General features: G+C 45.9%; 2 protein-coding genes across 2 annotated transcripts in view; one reads left to right on the top strand and one right to left on the bottom strand.

Annotated features, from left to right (window-relative positions):
- NCBP1 (nuclear cap binding protein subunit 1) overlaps positions 1 to 8,738 on the top strand; it is a 34,503-nt gene extending 25,765 nt beyond the window's left edge. The window contains exons 20-23 of the mRNA XM_051642787.1: positions 2,284 to 2,398; positions 4,784 to 4,927; positions 5,346 to 5,459; positions 6,325 to 8,738. Coding sequence (XP_051498747.1) covers positions 2,284 to 2,398; positions 4,784 to 4,927; positions 5,346 to 5,459; positions 6,325 to 6,438 — 487 coding nt within the window. The 3' untranslated portion in view covers positions 6,439 to 8,738. The remainder of the gene's footprint in view (positions 1 to 2,283; positions 2,399 to 4,783; positions 4,928 to 5,345; positions 5,460 to 6,324) is intronic.
- A 1,463-nt stretch (positions 8,739 to 10,201) lies between these two features.
- Positions 10,202 to 17,404, bottom strand: XPA (XPA, DNA damage recognition and repair factor). Its single transcript, XM_051643197.1, has 6 exons — positions 17,133 to 17,404; positions 16,671 to 16,787; positions 14,379 to 14,484; positions 12,692 to 12,857; positions 11,933 to 12,050; positions 10,202 to 10,466 (listed from the first exon to the last, which is right to left on the bottom strand). Exons 1-6 carry the CDS (start codon positions 17,335 to 17,337, stop codon positions 10,318 to 10,320), a joined length of 861 nt encoding a protein of 286 aa, XP_051499157.1. The 5' UTR covers positions 17,338 to 17,404; the 3' UTR covers positions 10,202 to 10,317.
- Between the last annotated feature and the right edge of the window lie 7,067 nt (positions 17,405 to 24,471).

Here is a 24,471-nt window from a genome sequence, read left to right as displayed (position 1 = left end):
CTTGACACCCAGCCCTCATGTATTTACAGACATTGATTAGATCACAGGTTTCTTAGCCTTTCCTTGTAAAGGCAGGTGTTCCAGCCCCTTAGTCATCCTCGTAGCCTCCACTGGACTCTCTCAAGTAGGTCCCTGTCCCTCCTGAACTGGGGAGCCCAGAACAGGACACAACACTCCCTGTGAGGTCTCACCAGGGCCAAGTAGAGGCGGAGGAGAACCTCAATCTGCTGGGGACACTCCTCTTAATGCACCCCAAGATACCACTGGCCTTCTTGGCCACAAGGGCACATTGTTGTCCCATGGATAACTTGTTGTCTACCAGGACTCCAAGGTCCTTCACCACGGAGCTGCTCTCTAGCACATCACCTCCCAGCCTGTACTGGTGCATTTGGTTGTTCCTTCCCAGGTGCAGGACTCTGCACTTGCTCTTGTTGAACCTCATTATGCTCCTCTTTGCCTAGTTCTCCAGCCCGTCGAAATCTCCCTGAATGGCTGCACAGCCTTCAGGTGAATCAGCCAATCCTCCCAGCTTTGTGTCATCAGCAAACTTGCTGAGAAGACACTCTGTCCCATCATCAAGGTCATTGATAAAGATGTTGAACAGGACTGGACCCAGCACTGATCCCTGGGGGACTCCACTAGTTACAGGTCTCCAGCTGGACTCTGCACCATTGACCACCACTCTTTGGGCTCTGTTGTGTAGCCAGTTCTTAATCCATCTCACTATCCATTCTTTTATCCCACATATCCTGAGCTTGCTCACAAGGATGTTATGGGAGACTGTGTCAAAAGCCTTGCTAAGGTCAAGGTAGACACATCCACTGGTCTCCCTGCATCTATCTACTCATTCAGTCACAACATCATAGAAGGCTACCAGGTTAGTCAAGCATGATTTCCCCTTGGTAAATCCATGCTGACTACTCCTGGTAACCTTCTTCTCTTCCATGTGCTTAGAGTTGACCTCCAAAATTAGCTGCTCCATCATTTTTCCAGGGATGGAGGTGAGGCTGACTGGTCTGTAATTTCCTGCATCTTCCTTCTTGCCCTCCTGTTTGAAGACTGGAGTGACACTGGCTTTCCTCCAGTCCTCAGGCACCTCTCCTGTTTGCCATGGTCTTTTGAAAATGATGGAGAGTGGTTGGGCAATAACATCAGCCAGCTCTCTCACCACTCTTGGGTGCATCTCATCAGGGCCCCTGGACTTGTGCACATTCAATTTACATAACTGATCTCTGGCCCATTCTTCATTGACTAGTGGAGAGTTTTCCCTCCTCCAGGCTTCCTCTCCTATATGCAGGGTCTGAAGCTCATAAGGGCTGGTCTTAGTAAAGACTGAAGCAGAGAAGACACTCAGCAACTCTGCCTTCTCTGCATCCTCTGTTACCAGGGCTCCCACCTCATTCAGCTGTGGGCCCATATTTTCCTTATTCTTCCTTTTACTACTGATATATTTGAAGAAGGTCTTGTTGTTCTCCTTTACTTTGCCAGTTTGAGTTCTAAGAGGGCTTTGGCCTTTCTTGTTGCCTTCCTACATACTCTGACAACGTCCCTATAGTTCTGCCAAGTGACAAGTCCCTTCTGCCAGAAACTGTAAATTTCTTTCTTCCATGAGACTTTCTTCAGAAGATCCTCACGTAAAAGTCAATTTTGTTGGTAGTCTTGCAGTATGTGTATGAAATAAAATGCTGGTTTGGAAGTGTACTGCAAAAAACTAGGGAAATAAAAGATTTTGCTGAGGGAGGGGAGACCTCATCAGTCTCTACAACTACCTGAAAGGTCACTGTAGAGAGGTTGGTGCTGGTCTCTTCTCACAGGTAATTAGCAATAGAACAAGAGGGAATGGCTTCAAGCTGCAACCAGGGAGGTTTAGATTGGACATTAGGAAAGATTTTTTCATAGAAAGAGTGGTCAGACACTGGAATAGGCTGCCCAGGAAGGTGGTTGAGTCACCATCTCTGGATGTGTTTTAAGGGTCGTTTGGATGTGGTGTTGGTGGATCTGGTTTAGGAGAGAACTTTGTAGAGTAGGGATAGTGGTTGGACTTGGTGATCCCAAGGGTCTTTTCCAACCTGAATAATTCCATGATTCTATGATTTTAAAGCTTGCTTACATTACAGCTATGCTTTCCAAGATGGTGAGTGTTTGCTTACTCTAGAACATGTATTAGAAGATACTAATTTTTTTAAATTTGCCCAGAGACATTTTTCTGTAAGAAGGTGCATTTATTTTTTTTATCTTGGAGTGGTGTGCGATGTAGTATTTTGAACTTTGTGTATTTATTAGGTTTTATATCTGGGAGATCTTACATTCCACAATCCGCAAGATGAATAAGCATGTTCTGAAGATCCACAAAGAACTGGAGGAGACTAAGGCAAGATTGGCCAGGCAGCACAAAAGAGTGAGTAGTTTGTTTGTAATTTTTAATTATTTAAAGCAAATTATATAAACCTGCATGGAGTCAGACTGGCATTCAGTTGATCCGAGGAAAGACTGAATAAATATTTACCAGAAAGCAAGTCTGCAGACATGGTCATCTGTAGACATCAAAACCTGGATGCATGTTCTTCACCCACTTCGTCCAGTGGTAGCTATAACCTAAGGATTCAGTACAATATTGAAGCGAATTCATATGCATTTGCTCTGTTGAAGCTCTCTCACAAGTTTCTCTTGCAATATAAGCATGTCTTACACTTGTCTTCTAATCTGGATTCCAATTGCCTTATTAGATAACAAGAAGAACAGTTAAAATTATTTATAGCAAGTTCTGTTAAAGAGTACTCTTGCGGCTTCCATGCAGAAGTGCACGGAAACAGCTATTTGCTTTTGAAAAGTTGGCTGTTACTGTTCTTCTGATGGGTGCTGCTGGATTCTGACACTGGCATCTGTCACTCCCTTCCAGCTTATTTTTCTGAATATCTTTACATGGTCTGGGTTACTATATACAGCAAACTGATGAGCAAACTGCTGCTGTCTGTTTTTTGTCCCAAGTGGGACCATAAAATGGGGTGAGAGTGTTTCCTGTGGCAGCTGCAGAAGACAGGGCCCAAGGAAACTTGGCTGAATGCAAGACTTAGTTGTGATAGAATGAAGTTGGTTTATAGACATGTTGAGAGCTGCAGAGAGCAAGAGGTAATTTGTGTGCATGTACTCTGCAAGTATGATTACTTGCATAAAACCCTTAGCTAGCTCCAGGACTTTGGATGAAGTTAGTGTCAGAATTTTGCACGTGGCACAGAGGCTGCTGATGGCTTTTGGAGGAACCTGCACACATCAGTTAGTTTTTTTCCAGAAGTTTCTGTTGAGAGATAACTAGTAGCTCACAGTTTGCCAGTGTCAGTTCATCCCAGCCCCTTCATCTTGTCTTTGCTTCCAGCCACAGCTGTTCTAGTTGCATCCTCAATCGACACTAATAAGCAGTTAATAAATGCCCATGATTATTGGAGACCTAGATGCAGTAATTGATCTTACTGTAAGGCAAAGAGCTTCTCTAAACAAATAGACAGGTGTTTTCATTTCTGTACTTGTCTCTTGCTCCAGCTCTTTATTGCTGAGTACTTTAAATTAGTATTGTGCCAGGAAGAAACATTTGTATGCAACAGTGAGTAGTTCTGCAGGCTGTTGCTCTGCTGCATGGCCATTCCTTTTAGAGGAAGTAAGCCATCAAATTTTGATGCCCCTAGCATGGATTGGATTGCATTATTATGGAATGAATGCAAGGCTTTCTCTTAGGTCCTGTTGGTCCCTTAGCATTTTGAGTTCAGGAAACTTCTACAGATGTGTAAAAAGCAAGTTTCTATAGAGAGAATCAAATTAAATTTTCACTTGCTGTGTTAAGTTCTTTATTTTTTATGCTGCTTCCGAGCTGTAACTGTCTTCTGACTGTGAGTTTATCTGCTGTGTACCAGGTGAGTTACCACACAGCCCTCTTTTTTGTCGCAAGTTGCACTTGCTGCTTTTGAAAATAGTTGGAAGTCTTAAACTTTTAATGTATGGGTCTCTTTGCACAGAAACAATCCTACAAGACTGAAGCAATACCTGTATTTGAATATACCATAACCCATCAGATTCTTTTCCTCCAATATCTTTTGTAGTCTTGTGTTAGACTACGTTCCCTCAGCTCCCAAGTCTGGCACTTAAGCATATATTGCTGTTTAGTTGTGGTTTTGAGGCAATGAGAACAGGCCATGTCCCTAGTTAATAGTTTGTTTTCCATGCCGATCCTTTCTAGTCTGAGACCATTCCATTTGATCATAAATATAGGGAGTCCTCCCGTTAACACCACGGTGTCTCATCTCCCTTTTGTGCTAACCAGCTGGATTCATCTCAATTCTTGCACAAAGTGCTATATATTTTGGAGCCCTGAGATTTTAGAGCTGTTCACTGAATGAATTATCTGCCCTGCTGCAGTAGACACAATTCTTAAAATCTACCCTGGATTTCTTTGTTAAGTTGTTCATTATCTGGTAATGATAAAGTGAGGAGGAGTATTACCTTTTACTGTGCTTCCACTAAATAAAGGACTGATAAATCTTTAAGCTTGCTCTGGTTTCTCTGAAATCTTGGTTATTTCTTTCTCAGGGCTTTCCCATGTTGGCATTTTTTCTTCCAAATGCCTGAATTATATTCAAAGTAAATGTCCTTCAAATGTCCTACCAACCTACAGCACAGCTTCAGTTGCTGCTCCTCAGTTGCTCTGCAGACCTTTTCACCTGGGGAACTGAAGGGTATTGACAGTATCCACAGGTAGCTAGGTTACTAGTTAGTCTTGTGTTGTCATTTGCAGAGAGACAGTGATGATGACGATGATGATGATGACCGAAGCAGTGATCGAGAAGATGGACCACTAGAAGAGCAGATAGAGCGTTTGCAGGAAAAAGTGGAGTCAGCCCAGAGTGAACAAAAGAATCTCTTCCTTGTTATATTCCAGGTAATGATGGGGAAAGTCTTGTTCTTGTTTTCAGGTTTTAAAGTGACTCGATTGTAAGCTTTCAGTGTCACTTGTATCTCAGGCATCTTCTTGGAGTAAGGATATGGGAAGAGGTTTATGAATTTATTCTTGAGTTAATGTAAATCAAGGCCATTGCTCTGCAAAGTCTGCTGCTGAGCAGGATCTGTTCAGTTTCAAGTCCTCGGGAGCAAACAAGTTCTACTAGCATAGTTTCCTGAACAACCAGAAAGTAAACTGGATTTCATTTGCTTACTAAATTCAGTGGTTGCTAAGCAAAATAATTATTCTCATATTGCTACTGAAAGTTTCTGTACCTCGGATCCTCTTACCTAAGGTTAGTATTCAGCTTTCATTTGAGGAGACTGAATAAGTACTTTTTTTTTTCTCTCTCCTGCAGCGTTTCATTATGTTGTTAACTGAGCACTTAGTGCGCTGTGAGACTGGTGGAATTGATGTATTTACACCCTGGTACAAGAGCTGTATAGAGAGGTTGCAGCAGATCTTCCTGCAGGTACGTTTCACTTCTCAGTTCAGAAGGCGGGGGGCGGGGACGTGCTGGATAGACAGGCTGAGTGGCTGGAGGCCTGAGCACTCCATGGGAGAAGCAGCAGGTGGCAGCACCACTTCTCTGGAGGCTGCCGAGGGGCTGGGTCGGGAGTCCCTGGTTCCGGCCACATGGCCGCCTCAGGCTGGTGGAATGGCTGATCCCGGATTAAATCCTGCACGCTGAGCATACTGCAGAAAAATAGCAAGATGTGATTATGAATTTCGCTGAGCTTCTTTTAACTGTTTGTCTATAGCAAGGGTAAAGTTGAGAGTGAGCAATGGTACTAGAATAGATGTCTCTTAAATAAGCAGATTAAAATATTGCAGGATTCATTTAAATCAAATGTATAAATATATATTAATTTTTTTTTTAATTCTTGGCTCTGTTAAATCAGTTAACAAGCACTGGTGGCTGGATGAAAGTGATAGTAATAAAAAATGACTCCCATGTAAGCAGAGGATAGACGGAAGAATGGGAGCTGTGGTGTAATTCTCCTGTGGCCTGAACCCTTCTTGGTGGTAGAAACGTGGCTTCAGAGGAAGGCAAATATCCTGATTCTCCTAGGGTCTATCTCCAGTTGTATGGTATCCTTCAGGGTCCAGGAGTGAAGAGCTAGAGGGGTCACAGTGCTTCTGAAGGCAGGATTTCAGCACATTCTTCCTTCTTGTAGTCAGCAGTGGCTCTGCATTATGCTTTTCTTGTGTGGAAATTAGATGTAATTAACAGATTTCATGAAAACATTTGACAATCAACATTGTGATTCTTACATGTCTTCTATGCAGATAAATGAAAACAATAAATATTTGTGTTCTATTTTTTTATCTGCCAGCATCACCAGATAATCCAGCAGTACATGGTGACCCTAGAGAACCTCCTGTTTACAGCTGAACTGGACCACCACATCCTGGCTGTGTTTCAGCAGTTCTGTGCTCTGCAGGCCTGAGGATTACTCATGGGCAGAGTCTTTGTGTGCAGGACTTGAAAGAATTTCATTTTTTTCTTTACTTAATGGGGATGCAAGAATTTTTTGACTAAAACTGGCTTTCATGTGCTCCTATATAAAACAATACAGTACTCTAACCAACAGCAAACTGTAAGCATCGTAAGCCTTACAAGATATGACTGATAGGGGATAGACGTGAAGTAAAGTATTAATTTTTTGTTGTCTTTTAATTTGGTTTGACTCTTGACTTCATTATAATATTTTTGTTTCTCCTGTTTTTTATATAAAAATAAAAATCAGGCAAAACCAAACAAAATCCACAAACAGTAGGATTTGTTACCTCTGCCTGGCCTTTAAATTGTAGGAATTGCAGAAATGAGAAACAGCTCATTGTGTTTCGTGAGTATGAAAGGGAATGCACCTTCTCAGTGAGCAGTGTGGTAAGCTCTCTAGTATGGCATAGGAAAAGTATCCTGACTTTGGGCATGAGAAATGTGAGTTAAGTTTTCAAAGTAGTGTAGAGCATATGGATTTGTTTATTACAAGCCAGCTAGATTTTCACAGTTTGAAATAACATGGTTGCAATACAATTGTAATATGCTTTTTTTTAATGTATTGTCTAGTGTTTTATTACAGTAGCTAAAAACAATCGGTGGAGGGACTTCATGGACAACTTCAGAGAAATGTAATATTTTTTTCAGTTTGGTTGAAGAGCCATTATCTGCTCCTGGCAGCAGTCTTCACTGATAAATCAAGATAGAAAGTGAGAGCTGGAGTGGAGTAAACTTTGGACTTGTGTACTGCAAGCCAAACTCCAGCCCCAGATGCCAGGGGAGGGGGGCAGGGTAGTGTTCAGCTTGTTCCTTTATTTCAGCCTGTAACTAGCTGGGTTGCCAGGCTTGTGCTGGGCTGGACCTGCAGGCCTGCAGCAATGCAGGAATTCTTTCTGGTAGTGATGATGGGTGAACCAAGTGCCCTCCCTCATCTGGCTTAGCAAAAACTGCTTTGCGGTGGCTGCATCTGCTACTCTTCCCTTGCTTTAAAATGTGACAACAGCAGGTGGCTCCCATGTCTTCAGAAAGCATTTTAATGTAAATTAAGTGATTTCTCACAGGAGACTTAGACTGGGAAAACACATCCTGGAAATAGACTAGCCTTAGTTTTGCAATGTTATGCAAATGACCTTATGTACATTAAGGCCAAAGCAGAGTAGTCTGTACTACAGTAAGCAGTGATGAATGGCAAAGACATTGCCTTTAGGTGCTCAGGTCTGACAGTGAGCAGTGTTATTTCTAAGCTGTTTCTGGCCTTTTCGTTTTTCAAATGAATGTTTGTTTAAAGAATTTCCTGCCCAGTGGTTTTCAGTTTAAGCTTAAAAAGTGGTGAGCTTGGAGCAATTTTGTTTCTGTACAAATTATTTTTTCAAGTATTATGCCTAGTAATGCTTTTCACCCATTTGTTGACCAGTAGACCTCCTGATCAAGTGAAGAGAGTTAAAAATGGAACTTTCTCCCTTGAGCGTTGACCTGAGTTTTGTGTGTGGCCTGTAGCAATCCCATATATTCTCATAGACTTAGATCTGTTACTTCTGCTTTCTCTGCTTACCCTTTCTGATTTGTCTGATCCTCCATTCTTTCAGGGTATACTGTTAATTGTAAATTTGCTTTACGCACGGGTTTTGTCAGTCATGCACAGACTTCTGCTTCAACTCTTTATCTGTTAATGTTCTTGCGTAATCAAATAGTTGTGTTTTTTTTTAAAGAAACATTTAATACTGTAGAGGTTTTAATTGGGGTTTAATAGTTTTTTTCACTGGCTCAGATCAATATCAAGAGTTCTGATATTAACTAATGGTGGGGGTCTGACTATAAATGTGACTTATGTAAAACTGAAAATGCAGTTAAAACTTGCAAACCTGTAACTTCATCTGAGCCTGGACAAATACGGGTGTGCTGGGGATCCAGTTGCAAATGCCTGAGTGTACTCCTGTGATTTAAAACCAAATAGCAATGTCTTTCAAAATTGATGTGACTTCCATGGTGAGCATGAGCTTTGATTACAGTTCTTGAGTCTGTTGGACATCTTTGCCTCTTTGTAGGTCCAGCAGCATACACCTGACTACACTTCCTATAGGAAAGAGAATGAGATGATTATGTAGTGATACCAGCAGCTAACTGGAGAAATTTGGAACTGCTGAAGCGTGAGGTGGTGGACAGTGTAAAGATGCTGTAGAAATGTGGTGTGGTTGGAAAAAATGCACAATTAAAGACAAAAATAAATGAAGGTGAAGCAGGTTGCTACTGGGAGTGTTTGTCCCACCTGTTTGGGGGGGGGGGGGGGGCGGGGCACTGGAGCAGAGCAGTCGCGGTGGGTTTATGCTGGTGTTAACTGCAGTCAGGATTGGAGCAGTTCACTTCCCCCTGCCCTGCTGCTGCTACCCTGACCGGCATACAAGCCTTCCCCTCCCTGTGGTGTGGGTTGATCCAACATGGTTTTCCCCCACGTGCACAGCCATGTGAGGCAAGCATGGGTGCTGCTTGGTGCTGGGAGGGTGCTGATGTGGAAATTCTCCCTCTTGCTACCTGTCTCCTGGGCGGGGCCGCTGCAAGAGGTGAGGCAGGAGTGGGCTGGTGGTGCTTGCTGAGGGGTGGCTGCTGCAGCCTGCCTACAGTAAGTGATTCAGAAGCTGGTGCACACCACACCCAGCTGTCCTGGAGAGCAGGTTTTGGGACCCAAGACACCATCAGCTCAGGGAGCCGTGATGTGGAGATCTTCCCAAAGCTCTGCCAGGACCTACCTCCTGCCCTCCAGCCAACCCCATGTGCCACTTTCCTAGGTCTTGCAGGGCCACAGTACTCTGTCCTTGGTGGGAAGGCCTGCTTGCCTGGACACCTCTCCTGTGACATCTTGCTTCTGCACAGCCACAGTGGCCCAGGCTCCTGCCCTGTTCAGAGCGGCAAACAAATGCAGCGCTCCTGTTTCTTCAGAAGGCTTCAGCCATTTCCACAAGCATTCCTCAATAGCTGTAAGAACCTACACATACATCATTGGGATGCAGTTAAGAGAGATCTTTGAATGCTACTCCCTCCCCCCTCCCCCATGGACAGGCATTTGTCAGAAATTTGCAAATGAAAGAGGTGAATTCCATACAGCATTGGGATGCACTTAGGGAGATCTGCCTTGGAATGCTACTTCCTCCCTCCCCCCAAGTACAGGTATTTGACAGAAATTTGTAAATGAAAGAGGTGAATTGCTTTGAAAGAGTTAGCTTGGCCTCTGTTCCAAAACTTAAGGGAAAAAAAATAATAAAAAGCAGTAGAGGATACATTTAAGGACACTCCCCTATGAAACTGGAACCTCCCCAGGGCCACATTCTCCCTTTTGAGAGAGAATTCTCCATTAATGGAGTATCCAAGGAGAGGGAGAATGTGCCTCCCCTTAACAGTTGAATAAATTGGTACTTTGTGAGCCAAAAGATAAACCGGTATCTATTATACTTCATACACTGACGAAACTATGGTGCTATTCCGTCTACTTCTCTTAGAGGAAGAAGGGTCCATGTTTTGTCCAAACTGATGTCTGGGTTCATTACTGGTCATAGTCGGACTAAGAGCAGCTAGCTCATAAAGCCTCTGGAGGGCTGGCTCACAAAGTACCAATTTATTGAACTGTTAAAAATGCATTACACTCTAGCCCAAGATCTTACTATTGTGTATTGATGTTCTTAGAACTAAGGATCAGCATTCATAGAGTCTGGCACTGGTTTGTTCACAAATCAGCATTTATTTGACTTTAATACAAAATACCATTAAAAAGGTAATGAATTAAAAAAAACAAAACAAAACCACCACCAAAACCGACCAACCCCACAGATTAACATTACATCTTCTCATAAGTTAGTTCATGGCCACATACAGTACATGTCTTTTTATATGTATCTTCATCAATGTTTTCTTCTGGTCCATATTCATGTTCGTGGATACTAGTGTCTTTCTTCCACAAACTGCTCCTCACAGCACGGCGGAGTTCTGATGAGAAACACAGGAAAAGTTAAGATTTATTAAAATTTTAAATAATGGTTAGTATAACTCAGGCTAGCCACCTTTGTGAGGAATACAGATTACAATCTGCAAATCGCCTGTCTTCCATACATTTTGGATGGGACTCTGCTATTGCAAGAACAAGCTCTGACTTGCCTTGCTATCTTCACCTTTTTTGCATATTTTAAAGGTAAGAACTACACTGACATGAAGTTTCATAGAAGATTCTCAATCTGGATTAAGTTCATGTTGCCCACTGTGGTTTCTTACATGAAGCCATTCAAGGGTTTCCAAAAGGGGTAAGTGGAATGCAGAGGAAGTTTTTATAAAATGCCTCATTGTTTTATGCCACCAAGCAGGAGTACTTTTCATTCAGGTCACAGTAAGGCTCCCAAATGACTTGGCATTCTCTGTGCCTGATGCCCAGTAACGTGAGTTGCCTCTGCAGCAGCCACAGTGAAGTCAGTGGGTTTGCAGGAGAGCACAGGCTGGCAGCTGAGCCCAAGATATTATCCGGATGCTGCAAGTGGGTGGCAAGCATTCCGAAGAGCAAGAGTGTAGTTTTGAGCCAAGCCTTTCAGGCTGCAAACTCTGTCACGTTAAGGCCTGTACTTGCACTGAACTCTGGCACCTTGGCTGCAGCCTGCTGCCAGGCCTTCTGTGTGCTCAACACCCGTGGTCAAGGCAGGGGTTACTTGCTCAGTCTTGCATCTGCCTCCTCCAGACAATGCCAGCACAGCCAGTGTGAGCTTTCTGCCTCTGGGAATGCAGACCCACAGTGGAGCATGGGTGCTATGGGCAGCAACAGGCTGCTGGTAAGCCATAGCTCTTGCAAAGAAACATGCAGTCTTTTTAAAAATAACTCAGTCTTTTAAAATAACTAGCATGTCTGAGCTGGAAGTATTTTTCAAAAGTTCTCATATTGAATAATCTCAAAATACTAATTTATCACGAAAAAACAATTATAGTGGGCAGTGAAAACAGCAGCTGAGAATACCCTGAGCAGTGGGAAAAGGCATTTTTTACCTTCATTTCAGTTACTCCACCTGAAGGTATATACAAAAATCGTAATCCACTGCCACAAAAGTCCACATTCTCCACAAGTCATTGAACAATCTGTGGCACATTCTGGGTCATACAAGAAAATTTTTAGAACACCATAATGTCCTGTCTTGAGCGATTTCTGTCACTTACATCATGTCCATAGGACAACAGGGTAATTCAGGTTGGAAGGAACATCCTAGCTCCAGTCCAACCCTCTGCTCAAAATAATCAGCTATGAGGTCAGGCTTACTAACCACACAGCTCTTGAAAATCTCCATTTTGCCACACTGAAGATGTTCTAAATACTTAAATCAGATGCAAAAACAAAAAGAACTCTACTTCAGGTACTGAACTATGTATGTTTAACCTTTTACCTCTTAACTTATCAGCATGCCAGTTTAACCTTTTACCTTTAACTTTCTTATCAAATTTCTTCTGTTTCATCTTCTCTCTGCTGTCACGGCGGAGTTCCTTTGCTTCTTGCAATGATTCTTCACTACCCCAGACTTCAAGAGAACGCTGAATTACCTGCAGGATGGACATAAATGTATTTCTTTTTTTGCCTGAAACGATAAAAATAAACTATTCTAACTCAGATTATTTTTTTTCCCAAAATACACCAATAAACCAAATCTTGCCTGTACCTCATGTGTTGACCCACAAACATGGCATTCCTTTCACAGTAAGAGGCAAGATTGATTTTTAGTATCAGATAGATGTAGCTTACTCGGGAAAGTCAAACTCAGTTCTAATTTACTGCATATTCAACTATAACAGCAGCATTCCTATAGAAGTACCAGACAATGACAGGAGCCCTGGAAAATCTACTTGCCTTTTCCTGCTGCCCTGAGGGTAGAGCTGCAAAGGGCCACACACAGCAGCAGCTGCCCCATGCATTTCAGATTAGCACGGAAGGGCCATGCACTCCATGATCTGGACCCTCGCAAACTACTGAGGTTGTGGTCCGTAAACATCTTCAAAGTGCTCTCGAACCTGGTATTTTCATCAGTTTGGACCATGGCACTCTAGTTTTACTGCACTGAAAATTCACACAAGCTATGCATAACACTTAGCTTTGATAAAAATCTTTCAGAAATCAGAAGTGGCATATTTTGACTACCAAAGTTGTTGAAAGGTACAAAGGTCTTAAATATGCTAAGTTTCTGTACCTGTAGTTTTAAATAAAGCTTCATGTCACCCCACCGTGAATTATGAGGGTTTTTCTTCACAATGAATCTCAGAACTGGTTCCCTCTTGTCTAAGTCACAGTCTTTAAGAAGATACTCTTCTTTTGCTTCTGTCCTTGTTATAAGCTTATGTTTATCTTCAGCATCTCTGAAATATGTAAAATAATTGTGAGAAAGCTCCGCCAAAAAACCACACATTATTAACATCAAAAACCCTATCACTTCTAACATTCCTGAAATACAGGCGGCCCCCACCCTCTCAGGGTTTTATGCATGCAAGTAACTTTGGATTCCAGCAGCTAGCTAGACTCCAGGATAGGTTTACTGAAATTGTTTTAAAATTCTCCCATTTGAACAGGCTGGGAAGGTTGTTCTTCTACAAGGGCGCTTTTTTTTTTTTTTTTCCCCAAGAGAAAGCAACTGAAATTTAGGAGTACAAGTAATTTTAGGTATTCGCCTAAAACAGATGCAATTCTAGAGGACAAAAAAACAAGCCTGACACATGGTCAAGAGAGAAAGAATGTGTAATGTGAGACAGGTCAGATCACCTGAGAATATACACACTCCATATGCTTCTAGATGCCGGAAGCTGATTAGCAACAGACAGAGCAGCTCTTTCTAAGTAGGCAGAGGAACCGTAAAATAAAGACCTTAAAAGTCTTTTACTTGTACCAGACAGATAATGAACAACTGTGTAACCACAGCAGCATTTGTGAGTTAATGAAATAAATTACATTTGCGCAATCCTGACTGAAGTACAACTTGAATTGCTTGAGCCAGAACAATGTGCCAAACACTTAGTGCCAGCAACGGTCATCAAGGAAGTACTGCTGTAAATGCAGCTTTACTAGAACTCAAAGTTCACAGTAAAAGCTAATGCACCAAGGAATCTCCAAATGTACAGCTACAAGGGCTACTTAGTCCCAAGGAAAACCACTCCTCAATGTCCTCTTCCCTTCAAGAGGCAGCACTTTTGTCTCCGATGACGGTGCACTGCCCACACCATGAGCACACCCGTGACCACTCCCTGTAGCAGCAGGGGAGCTCAGGCCAAGATGTGAGCGCCTCCCCCCACCCCAACCCATTCATTCCCTACTCATGGGTGGCTGGCTGCTTCAGCCGGTTTAATGGCCCTGGTTATGTCTTTTGGAGTCTTTTCTGTTAAGATGCAACCTTCTGCTCAAGGGCAACCTTCTGCTTACCCTGCAGGACAGCAGGTCACTTCTCATAGTGCCCTTCCCTTCAGCAGCCAGGCTCCCAGCTCGCTCCCGATGACCAAAGTCCTAACTTTACTTAGGTTGATTCACTAGGTCAGCAAACACTCCCCTAGCCCTTTCTACACTTCAGAAAACAGATTTTTGTCTTCTATAGCTCTTGTCTGCAGACAGACTCTCATCTCCATGTGGACAGACACTAACTGCTCTTAAGACCTTATGGTTTTTCAATAACGTTATGCAAAGGTCTATTCATGTCTCTCATGACATTGCTCCTGTATTCTTCCATAATGGAAAACAGGTTCATCAGTCAACTTCCATTTACTTTTTCAGGAAGTGCAGAAGTTGCTGAAAAATGCTTCTTTACTGACAGCATTTTAATTAAACAAATTGTAATTAAATTAAAAGCCAGCAGTCTTTATGTATAACTTCCCTCTCCTGATTATTTGCAATACCTGCAATTATCACATGTTGCCCAATCAAAGTGCTGCATAAGGTAGGAGTCCATGAATTCTTTGCCACAGTCTCCACAGATGAGATAGTCAAATTCTATTACAGGTGCTAATGGAAAGAAATTTAATTTTTTTTAAAGAACTACCATGGTAAAAACAAGCATCTGAAATTGGTATCACAGGCAATTTTACTTAACATTTATATTATAGTTCTTACAGTGTAAATTACAGACTAGTTTCATTTTGCTAAGAAAAATTTTCCAGAAAGATACCAGTACAAATTTAAAATAATTATCATGCAATCTCATCTCTGCTGGTGCATTTCTATTCTTGCTGGAAGATTCTGTGTTAAGTATCTGGTTTCAACAGTCAAACACACATTTGTTTTAACTTAGCCATTGTTTAAAAAAAAAAAAAAAATCCTCCCCATTTCCCCAGAAAAGTGCTAAATATCCACCCTCCTACAGCTTCCTCCGTTCCAGCCCTCCAAATTATGTCCTGATTTACAGGACATGCAGGCACGAACAGGAGGAAGCAAAGCAAGGGATGGCTAGAGCTGGAAGCAGAACGGGAGCTGCACTGGCACTTAATTCTCAGTGCTGCTCCGGTTTTCTTCCTAGCTCAGCCACACCTGCCTCTCCCTAAACGAGTTGAACTGAGGCCCGGGGCGGTTGGCACCGCTTTTGTCCACTGCGACGGGGAGAACTGGAGGTGGATGGCCAGAGAGCTGCTAGGAGTGGAATGGGGATGGAGCTCCACTACAATCCTCTCCCCAAGCCCTCTCAGCACTGCTCCAAGCCCAGACTCGTCTTCAGTGCCAACCACCACTTCTGGACGAATCCTCGGTGAGTCGATCACCTCCAGCGTCATGGCCGCCCGCTTCGTGTTCCACAGGACACCGAGAAACACTGATTCAGCTCAACTCAGCTGTAAGGCATGTTCCCCCTAACAGTAACATTGTACTTCTAGCCCCAAAATTAGCAATTTATGGAGTTTCGCCAGCCGAAAAGTGAGGTAATGCTGCAGAATATTCACAATACCTGAAACAGAAAATTAATGTTTGACATGCAGCGCCATACATCTTTAATTGCATTTATAGCAGATTCGGTCTAGCCAAGACGACATTTTATGCCAATTCAGTCCTCCTAGCGACAGTGGGATGCTCAGTACTTCACATAGTCATGCTCTTGCATCACATTTCATCATTTAAGGCAGTAGTCCTGGCACGTGAGGACTTTTTATTAATGCAGTAACATTACGAATTACACAGCAAAAAAAAAAAAAAAATCCCCTCCCCCAGTGCAGAGGCATCCCAGATCGCCTTCATTTATTGTTAAGCATTAGCCCCTCAAAAGTAGGGCGGCTAGCTGTTTACACTCTTACCGAAATCCGGTGCCGATTTCTAACAAAGAGAGACACTGCACCAACAGCCCTGCCGCCGATTCAGAGCAGAACAAAGCAAGACAAAGGCAATCCCGGAGAAGAAAGTGGATCTATTTTGGGATCCTGACTTCTCCATTTGCCTTTTTTTTTTTTTTTTTTTTTTTTTGCGAATATCGCAAGACAGTTATGTCGAAATCCTCCACCGAGCGACCGGGCTGCATGGCGTCAGCACGTTTTGTAACGACCGGAGCTGGCGCTGCAGCGGCACCCCCCATCTTGGCAGAAACCAGCCACCCACCTCAGAATCCCCACACCCGACGGAAGCCGCGCCGATTTACACTTACTTCGGTCGGAAAAATTCGAATTCCCCAACAACCACAACAAAAAAAAAAGAAAATGGTGGAAAATGGCGTTTAAAGAAGGAAAAAAAAAAAAAGAAAAAAAAAAAGAAAAAAGGCAGGCGGTACCCAAGGGCACCGAGCCTGCCCCAGTTCCGCGGCTTAAAATTCTTCGTTTTTAATCGCCGCGTATTTGCGAGCCGCTTTAGTGCCGAAAGGAGCCGGGAGGCGCCGGAGCCCGAGCACGTCCAGAGCAGCACGCGCCAGGAGGAAGGAGGAAGGGGAAAAAAAAATGGGAGAGGGAGGGGGAAGGGGAGGAGGTGGGGGCAGGAAGAAAGGGAGGGGAAAAAAAAAAAAAGCCCGGGAAAAAAAAAAAAGGGCGAAAGAAAAAAGAAAAAAAAAAAAAAAAGGCGCCCATCCCGCCCTCGCCCGGCCCTTCCCGCCCGCCCCTCCCCCCGGGCCCGCGCACGCGGCCCCGCCGCCCCTCCCCCACCCGCCGCCCCCTCCCTCCCCGCTGCGATTTTTCTCCTTTCGGTCGTTTTGTGGGTTTTTTTTTTCTTTTTTCCCTCTTTACCGGGGGGATGCACGATCCTCTCGGCGGCCCCGGGCCCGGCCTCGGCCGCCTCCGCCGCCTCCTCCAGGAAGAAGCCCCCGCCCGTGTCCACGACCTTGGGGGGGCCCCGCGCGCCGCCTGCAGCAGAGACACGAGACGCCGCGCGCTCAGCGGGGCCCGCCGCCGCCAGGGGGCGCGCCGCCTCGCGCTCCCCCCCCCCACCCCCCGCGCCGCCAGCGCGAGGGGCCCCCCCTCCCCCACGTGCGGGGGGGGTGGGGGGGCCTCGCTCGCCGCGGCTTCTCCTCAACCCCCCCCCCCCCCCCCCCCCCCCCAAACCCACCCCCCGCTCCCTCTCCCGTCCCCCCTTCTCCCGCCCCCGCGCGCCTGATGGCGGCACAGCGCCCCCCCCCCCCCGCCCCTAGGAAGGAAAAGGCTGGGGGAGCCGCCCGGCCAGGCCGGGAGCGGCCGCCGCCGCCATCCGACCTGCGGCAGGGTAGGGCCGGGCCGCCAGCCGCGCCTGCCGCAGTGCCAGCGCCCGCCGCCGGTTCCGCTCCATCTTCGCCAGCGCCGCCGCCGAGAGGGGCGGCCGCTCGCTCGCCGCGGGCGCGGCCGCCGCCTCCTCCTCCTCCTGCTGCTGCTGCTGCTCCTCCGCGGGGGCCGGGCCCGCAGCAGGGGCCGCGCCCGCCATGGCGGCAGCCGGAGCCCCGCGGATCCCCCCCGCTCCGCCGGCGCCGACTCGCCCTTCCCCTCGCGAGCCGCCGCCGCACTGCGCCTGCGCCGGGCGGGGCGCGCGGGAGGGGGCGAAGGGGCGAGGCCCCCGCGCATGCGCGCAGCCGTCGCCTCGCCTCCCGCCCCGCCCCGCCGCCGCGCGGGGGGCGCCGGGAGGGGGGGGGCAGGGGGAGCTGGGGGGGTGCGGGAGGGGGGAGGGGGCGCGCGGGGCCCGGCGGGGCGGGGGCTGCGGCCTGCGTGGCTGGGGGGGGGGGGGGGGTCCGCCCGTCCCGGGGGGCCCGGCCCCGGGGGGCTGCAGGGCACGGGGGGGTGGGGCGGGGGCTGCCGGTGCGGCGGGCGGGCGGGTGGGGGAGGGGAAGCGATGACCCTGCGATTTCCGCGCTGGGCCGTTTCCAGCGCTTTCTGCGGCAGCCCGCGCGCCAGGCCCCGCGGAAAAAAACGCCATCCCCCGCCCCCCCCTCCCCCCCCCGCGCCCGCGCGGCGGGAATTCCTTCCCCGCGTCACCCAGCGAGCCCCCCCTTTGTCCGGGAAACGCCGCCCGGCTCCAGGTCGCTCCCCAGGGCCGGCCCCGCCGCAGCCCGCCGGGGGGGCGGCACAAGATGGCGGCGGCAGCGCCCGCCGCCCGGCCTGCCTCCCGTCCCGCCGGCCCCGCAGCGCCAGCCACGCTCGCCCTCCTGCGAAAGGCACGGCAGTAGCGCCGCGGCTGCGCGTGTCACGGCCGTGCTGGTGCCCTGGCTCCGCCAGGCGCCCGGCGGTACCGGCACCGCGGCTGCTCGCTGCCCTGGGCGAGCCGAACCGTGCTGGGCCCCGAGAGCTTCCTCCGCAAAATTCCCGACGCGGCCTCTTAACGGTTGCGCCCGATCCCCGAGCGGGAGCACGGGGAGAAGAAATGGAGGCTGCAGCCTCCCTTGCTGATGGGGGACACGTGAACGGCTTTGTCATGCAAATGCCGCTCTGGGCCGCTCCATCCGAAGCCGGCTGAAGGCCGAGCAGCCCCCGAGCGAGCCCCGCTTGGCCCCGCGGCCGCGCCCGCCCTGCCCTTGAAGCCGGGGAGGCGAAGACGGCGGCGCCGCACCGCTCCGGTGTGCCCTTACCGCGCAGGCACGAGTCTTCCCCCCCCAGGTGTCCCTCTCTTTCGTGAAACTAGATGAACTCCCTGGCAGGCCTTCCCTGCTACCCTCAGAATGCACCCGAAACGCCTCCCCGTCCCAGTCCTAACGCCCCACGGTAATTACCTGCCCAGGCTGCGTTGCTGCTGCGCCGAGGAGCCCGTCCCTGCCGTGCTCGGCGTTGACTTTAAACAGCAGCCAGCAGAGTGTGCTGTGAACGCTGCGAAAGGCACATCCCGCTTCTGGGAATTTTTTTTTTTAAATTTTTAAATGTATGAATATATCTACTTAAACGCAGACGGAGACATTTTGAGTGGTTCAGATATTTGCATGGTAGTGGTAGGCGGTTCCATCAAGTGAAACGCTTCTCTTGTCTCGGATCACCGAACCTCCTCCTTAAAAACGATCAACCGAGTCATACTAAACTGTCCACTTTCGGCAAGATGGCTTTTCAGTGTTCGCACAAAGTTGGAAAAGTGCCACAGTGAACATGTCCAAATACCTTTCACAGTCAAAGAGAAGCAGCTATAACATACGGTATTTCGCAGATGAAAACGCAAACTGTAATCCCAGCCTACAGGAAGCAGATTATGAGGCAGTGCAGCATGAGCACGTGTTTCTCCAACCTCATTACACTTGCCTTTGGACTTGCTGATGCTGGACTTGCAAAGATATTAATACACAAATTAAAAGGAAGTAAAATAAAAGTAGTTTGCACCGAAGTGTGTACTAGGTGACTTGGAAATGTATCAAGGTTCAACACCGGGCCAGGAATTAAACAAATACCAGATGCTCTCTACTAATCCCTTTCCCTTCCCAGAAATGGGAAGAAAAGAGAAGAAGGAGAGACTTACCAGGTTGGAAACTAAACTAAAGCTTCTTTAATTAAACAGTAATGATGAAAAAATAAAATAGTGACATGTATACAAATACATACAAATATATACGAACAATATGAACAAAATCACTATTGCACTTTTCCCCCTCCATAATGCTCACATCACATCCTCCTCGAGGCTGCAGGGCAGGCCCTGGGAAAGTCCCGGACTGAACTCCTAGACTCAGCAGCAGACAGGACCTGGATGTGGGAAAACATGGATTCAGGAAAGCTTGGATCAGGATCAAAGGCAGAAGCACGGATGGAGCCCTCCCAGGATGCCAGCCATGGACAAAGAGAGCTGGACCCTTGTGATCCCTCAGATTTATACCAAGTGTGACGTATATGGGACAGAATCATCTGTTTGGTCAGTTCTGGTCACCGGTCCGGTCCGCTCCTCCCCAAAGAAGGGTTGCAGGTGTGACCCCTTTCCTCCCTTTTTTTTTTTTTTTTTTTTGTCCAGTTTTTCAGACCCAAGCAGTGTCCTTGGTTTCTATAGGAATAAGCATAAGCAAGAGCCTTTCTGCATACTGTTCTCCAGCAGGAACTGTAAACATCAAGCATTATCAGTCCTAGAAGCAGACACTGGCTGAAAAACATGCTGGTAATTTCAGAAAGTACGTCACTGAGAAACAACTTAACTGAGAAGTATAATTGCTAAAAAGAAAATTGGTTGTGTCCTAGTGCAAACCAGGACAGTTTCTACACATCTTTATCCACTCTGTATTTAATCAACTTTTCTTACTGCCTAGGCACCCACAGCTCTTCACAGGTGACTCTCACCCCTGCTAACTTTGAAAGGTTTTGTAGAGTAAGCAAATGTTCTCATCTGGCTGCTCACTCTTTTCTTCAAGGGTGTGTTGAATTGTCAAGCACTGCTTAGCTACCTCCTTTCTTTCAGTTACTCACTGATGCTGTTCTCTGTGGCTATAGAATAATGCACGTCTACACTTGCCAATTAATGTCAGCTACTTTTTAATAATGTGGCTACTAGCAGCCAAGTAATATCAAGTATTGCTTGGCTTACAGCACCTGAAGACCTATCTAAAACACACATACCAATATGATTATTAACTCACATTCACCCATTAAGACATGTGTCCTTAATATTAAACACAAGTCTTTAGCATCCCTTCCATCCCAAACTGTTCTATCATTATTGTATGATCAGAGGAGTGCCTATGAGATAGTTTGTGACCCCTTGCTAATGCATAACTGTCAGTGTTTTTTTACCTTCTCATGACCATGAATATTAGAAGCATTGTATTTGATTCTTTGTAGTCAGAAGAAGAGCTGGGGAGAATATTCTGCTGTGATTGCCCAGTCAGACTCACCCTAAGAATAAGGAAAAGAACCCTTCTAGTGTATGTTTCTAAACCACTTTCACTTAATATATCACTAGCTGCATTACATGGATAGTTGCGTCCCAAGACCAATTTTGTTTCAGCACTTTGCCTTTGAATTTACTTTTTTTTTTTAATCTTCTGATTTCCTTTTAATCCTTATTCCAGTTTGGTAGCATAATAACAGTGTCCTTCTGCCTTAAAAACCCTTACACAAGATCCCAACCTTGACTTGACTTCAATGAAGTTTCAGTTTGTGAATGATAATTGTTGACCCCCAAGCACAACTCAAAAGTTAACTCTTCCCTAAATTTCTCCTCCTACAGGACAAGGGAGAAAAGGGTGACACCAGGATACAACATGGCATCCGATCATGCACGTTCTTGCTTTTCAAGCAAACTATTCCATTTTGTCCTAGTTTGAGCCAGGACAATCAATTTTCCTTTGGTAAATTTTCTTTTCATTTAAGTGCCTTCTAAGTAACTGCAGCTCCTGAAATTACCAGCATGTTTTTCAGCCAGTGTCTGCTTCTAGGACTGATAATGCTTGATGTTTACAGTTCCTGCTGGAGAATTCAGAACCAAGGCCACTGCTTGAGTCTGCTAAACATCTTATACTCTGGAATCAAAAGGGAGGAAAGGGGTCACACCTGCAACCCTCCTTTGGGGAGGAGCAGACTGGACAGGTGACCAGAACTGACCAAACAGATGATTCTGTCCCATATACGTCACACTTGGTATAAATCTGAGGGATCACAAGGGTCCAGCTCTCTTTGTCCATGGCTGGCATCCTGGGAGGGCTCCATCCGTGCTTCTGCCTTTGATCCTGATCCAAGCTTTCCTGAATCCATGTTTTCCCACATCCAGGTCCTGTCTGCTGCTGAGTCTAGGAGTTCAGTCCGGGACTTTCCCAGGGCCTGCCCTGCAGCCTCGAGGAGGATGTGATGTGAGCATTATGGAGGGGGTGCAATAGTGGCTTTGTGGTTTGTATATGTTTCACTATTTTATTTTTTCACCATTGCTATTTCGTTAAAGCAGCTTTAGTTTAGTTTCCAAACTGGTAAATCGCTCTCCCTTCATCTCTTTCCTTTCTCTTTCTGAGAAGGGAGAGGAGTTAGTAGAGAGCATTTGATATTTTTGTAGTTGCTGGCCCAGCATTAAACCTTGACAGAAACCTAGTGGTAACTTTAGATAAATGATAGCCATGTTTGAATTGGTTGCGGCCTCTCAGGAGTGAGAGTGTGAGTATCTGTGGCCTGCATAAACAATAGCTTGGTGTTTGGAAAGGTGAAACATTTTTTAAGGAAAGGGGATGGAGAACAAAACAAGGGACATATTTATGGCACTCCACAAATCTATGATGAGCTCGCATCATGAACACTGTGCCTAGTTGTGTTTCCTGCTTCTCAGAAAGGAAATACTGGAACTGGGAAATGATAAATAAGGATGCTTAGCTGTCTGGCTTTGTGTCCCTTGAAAGGAACAATTGAGTAGGCTCGAAGTTTTCACTCAAAATAAATTACTTAGGGAGGATATGCCTGAGGCCTGTCACACCCTAAGTAACTCTGAGAGGGTGGATGGCAATTGGCTTTTCTAGTACAAACCGTCAGATTTGTGGTAGTGGGAGCCAGGCTCTAAACAAACAGGAGATGGTTCTTTGCACAGTGACATGGGGCCGTATGTGTGCAGTGCCTTTCTGAACGGCACACTGGGCAGGGTGTTTCTTTGGAGTGCAGGGGAGATTAGCCAAGTACTTGGAAAAGGGCTGTGTTGAGAGTTAGTGAGTGAAATTCCCCCAGGCTTGGGAAATCCCCAGAGCTAGAAGCAGTTGGAGAGTGCAGGAGTGTTGCAAAGGAGTATGTGTGCTTTGTTTTTCCTCTTCCCTTGGTGATTGCCTGTGGCCTGTAGTGGAAACAGGACGTTGGAATGAATGGGTTCTTCGTCTGAGGCAGTACACCTCTTCCTCTGTATTCACAGAGAATCATGCTGTAACTGATACTTAAAACACCTGGAGCCACATGATAGCAAGTAAGCCGGTGTCATGGGGTTTTTCAAACTAGATCCAATGTTATTTTATACCCAGAGTTATACTTACAGAGCAGCTGATATGCTGTGTGTGTCCGTTTCCCCTCATAATATGCTTATTTCTCTGTGTCCACAAAGCCTTAGTAGCAATCTGCATGCAGTTGCATTGCAGTAGCTTGCCTACAACCAAACCGTTTTTGTCCTTCAACGGTAAAAATAGTCGTTCCATGAGAAAAAGACTTTTAAAAGTATTTGTTTTCTATGGGTATGTCTTTTGAAGGGAGTGGCTGTGGAGAAACAATTCTTTACTACTCTCACCCCTCACCCCACTCCCCATCCCCATCCCTCTCCCCCTTACCCTTCCCCCTCTCCCGCTCCCTTTTCCCCTCCCCCTCCCTCTCCCCCTCCCCCTCTTCCTCCCTCTCTTTCTCCCCATCTCCCTCTTCCTTTCCTCTCCCCCTCTCTCTCCCTCTCCCTCCTTGACGAATCAGGTGGTACCATCAATTTTAGCCACATTTGAATTCTGTAGCCAGCAAGTGGCCAGCCAATACACACAGGCTGTTGGCTGCTGCCTCTTAGCATGACTAAGGCATTGGATTTTGTCCAACGGTTTCAAATGCTTTTATGGGAGAGAACAGTTCAGTTGCATCCTTAGGCATGCAAAGCAAAAAATACCGTGCCCTCCTTCAGTATTATATTTCCATCAGGTTTTTAGCTTGATACACCCATTTTTTGGATTACCTTAAATAAATACGTGGCAAAGGTATTCCTGGCCTCTTGGTGAGAAACAAGCATGTGAGCTATGAAAAACAAAAGGAACTTGCTAAAACCAGAGAGTGCACCTGCTTGGATTTGTGTGTTCTCTTTCTGAATTTACCTCTGCCATAGCTCATGGATCAGACACACGCAGTGAATCATCCTGTTGGACAGAATGGGACATGCAGAGTAAATTAAGTTTGTCATGTCTCTGTGAGATTTTCTCTTTTGCTCACTATCTGTAGGAGGGGATTTTCATAGTAGTGTGACGGTATTCAAGCTCCATTTATCATCTCCCAATTGATGTATATAATCTTGGCTGAACAAACAGATAATGGGGGAAACATGTAAAGTGTTGAATGCATGAGCAACAGATCTGAAAAGAAAGGTAGGTAAGGACTGAAGTGCAAATGTTTAAAGACAGAAATTGGCATTCTCCTCTGACAGGAGATCTTAATGCAGGTTTGTTATTTTCTTGTTACAGGAGATGACAGAATGTAAAAATGCAATGTAAATCTCTTCTATTTGCTAGCATTGTACATTACTTTTTTGTGTTATTACTTTTGCTGAGGAGGACTGTAATATGTTTGTTTGTAATATCACTAGAAAACACAGGTTTCACATCTGTGAACAGGAAAATGTCAAGACATGATGGAAAAATGCTGCTTTTTCCTGTTTCAGAGATTGACACAAAGCTTATTACACTTTTGTTGTTGATTGGCAATCCAGAAAGAGAAAATCTCTTCTACTAATTTACCAGGAAAGGCATCTTTTCCTTTCCATGCATAAAAAGAATGGGAAACTGTGGCAGAAAAACAAATGTATTGTAACTGTGGCATAGCAGCCTTTGATTTAGTATCTTCAATACAAATAATACAAACTTTGTAGGAAAGTAGGAAACTATGTTCTTTTCTGAAACTAAGTTACTGGGAGATTTTTCTTGCCCCACCAATGGCTGGTATGCCTGTATTGACAATTCCCCCT

Source organism: Apus apus, chromosome Z (genome assembly GCF_020740795.1).
Source record: "Apus apus isolate bApuApu2 chromosome Z, bApuApu2.pri.cur, whole genome shotgun sequence".
NCBI lineage: Eukaryota > Metazoa > Chordata > Aves > Apodiformes > Apodidae > Apus > Apus apus.
Note: the sequence above shows the minus strand (reverse complement) of the source record. Positions and strands in the feature narration are given on the sequence as shown.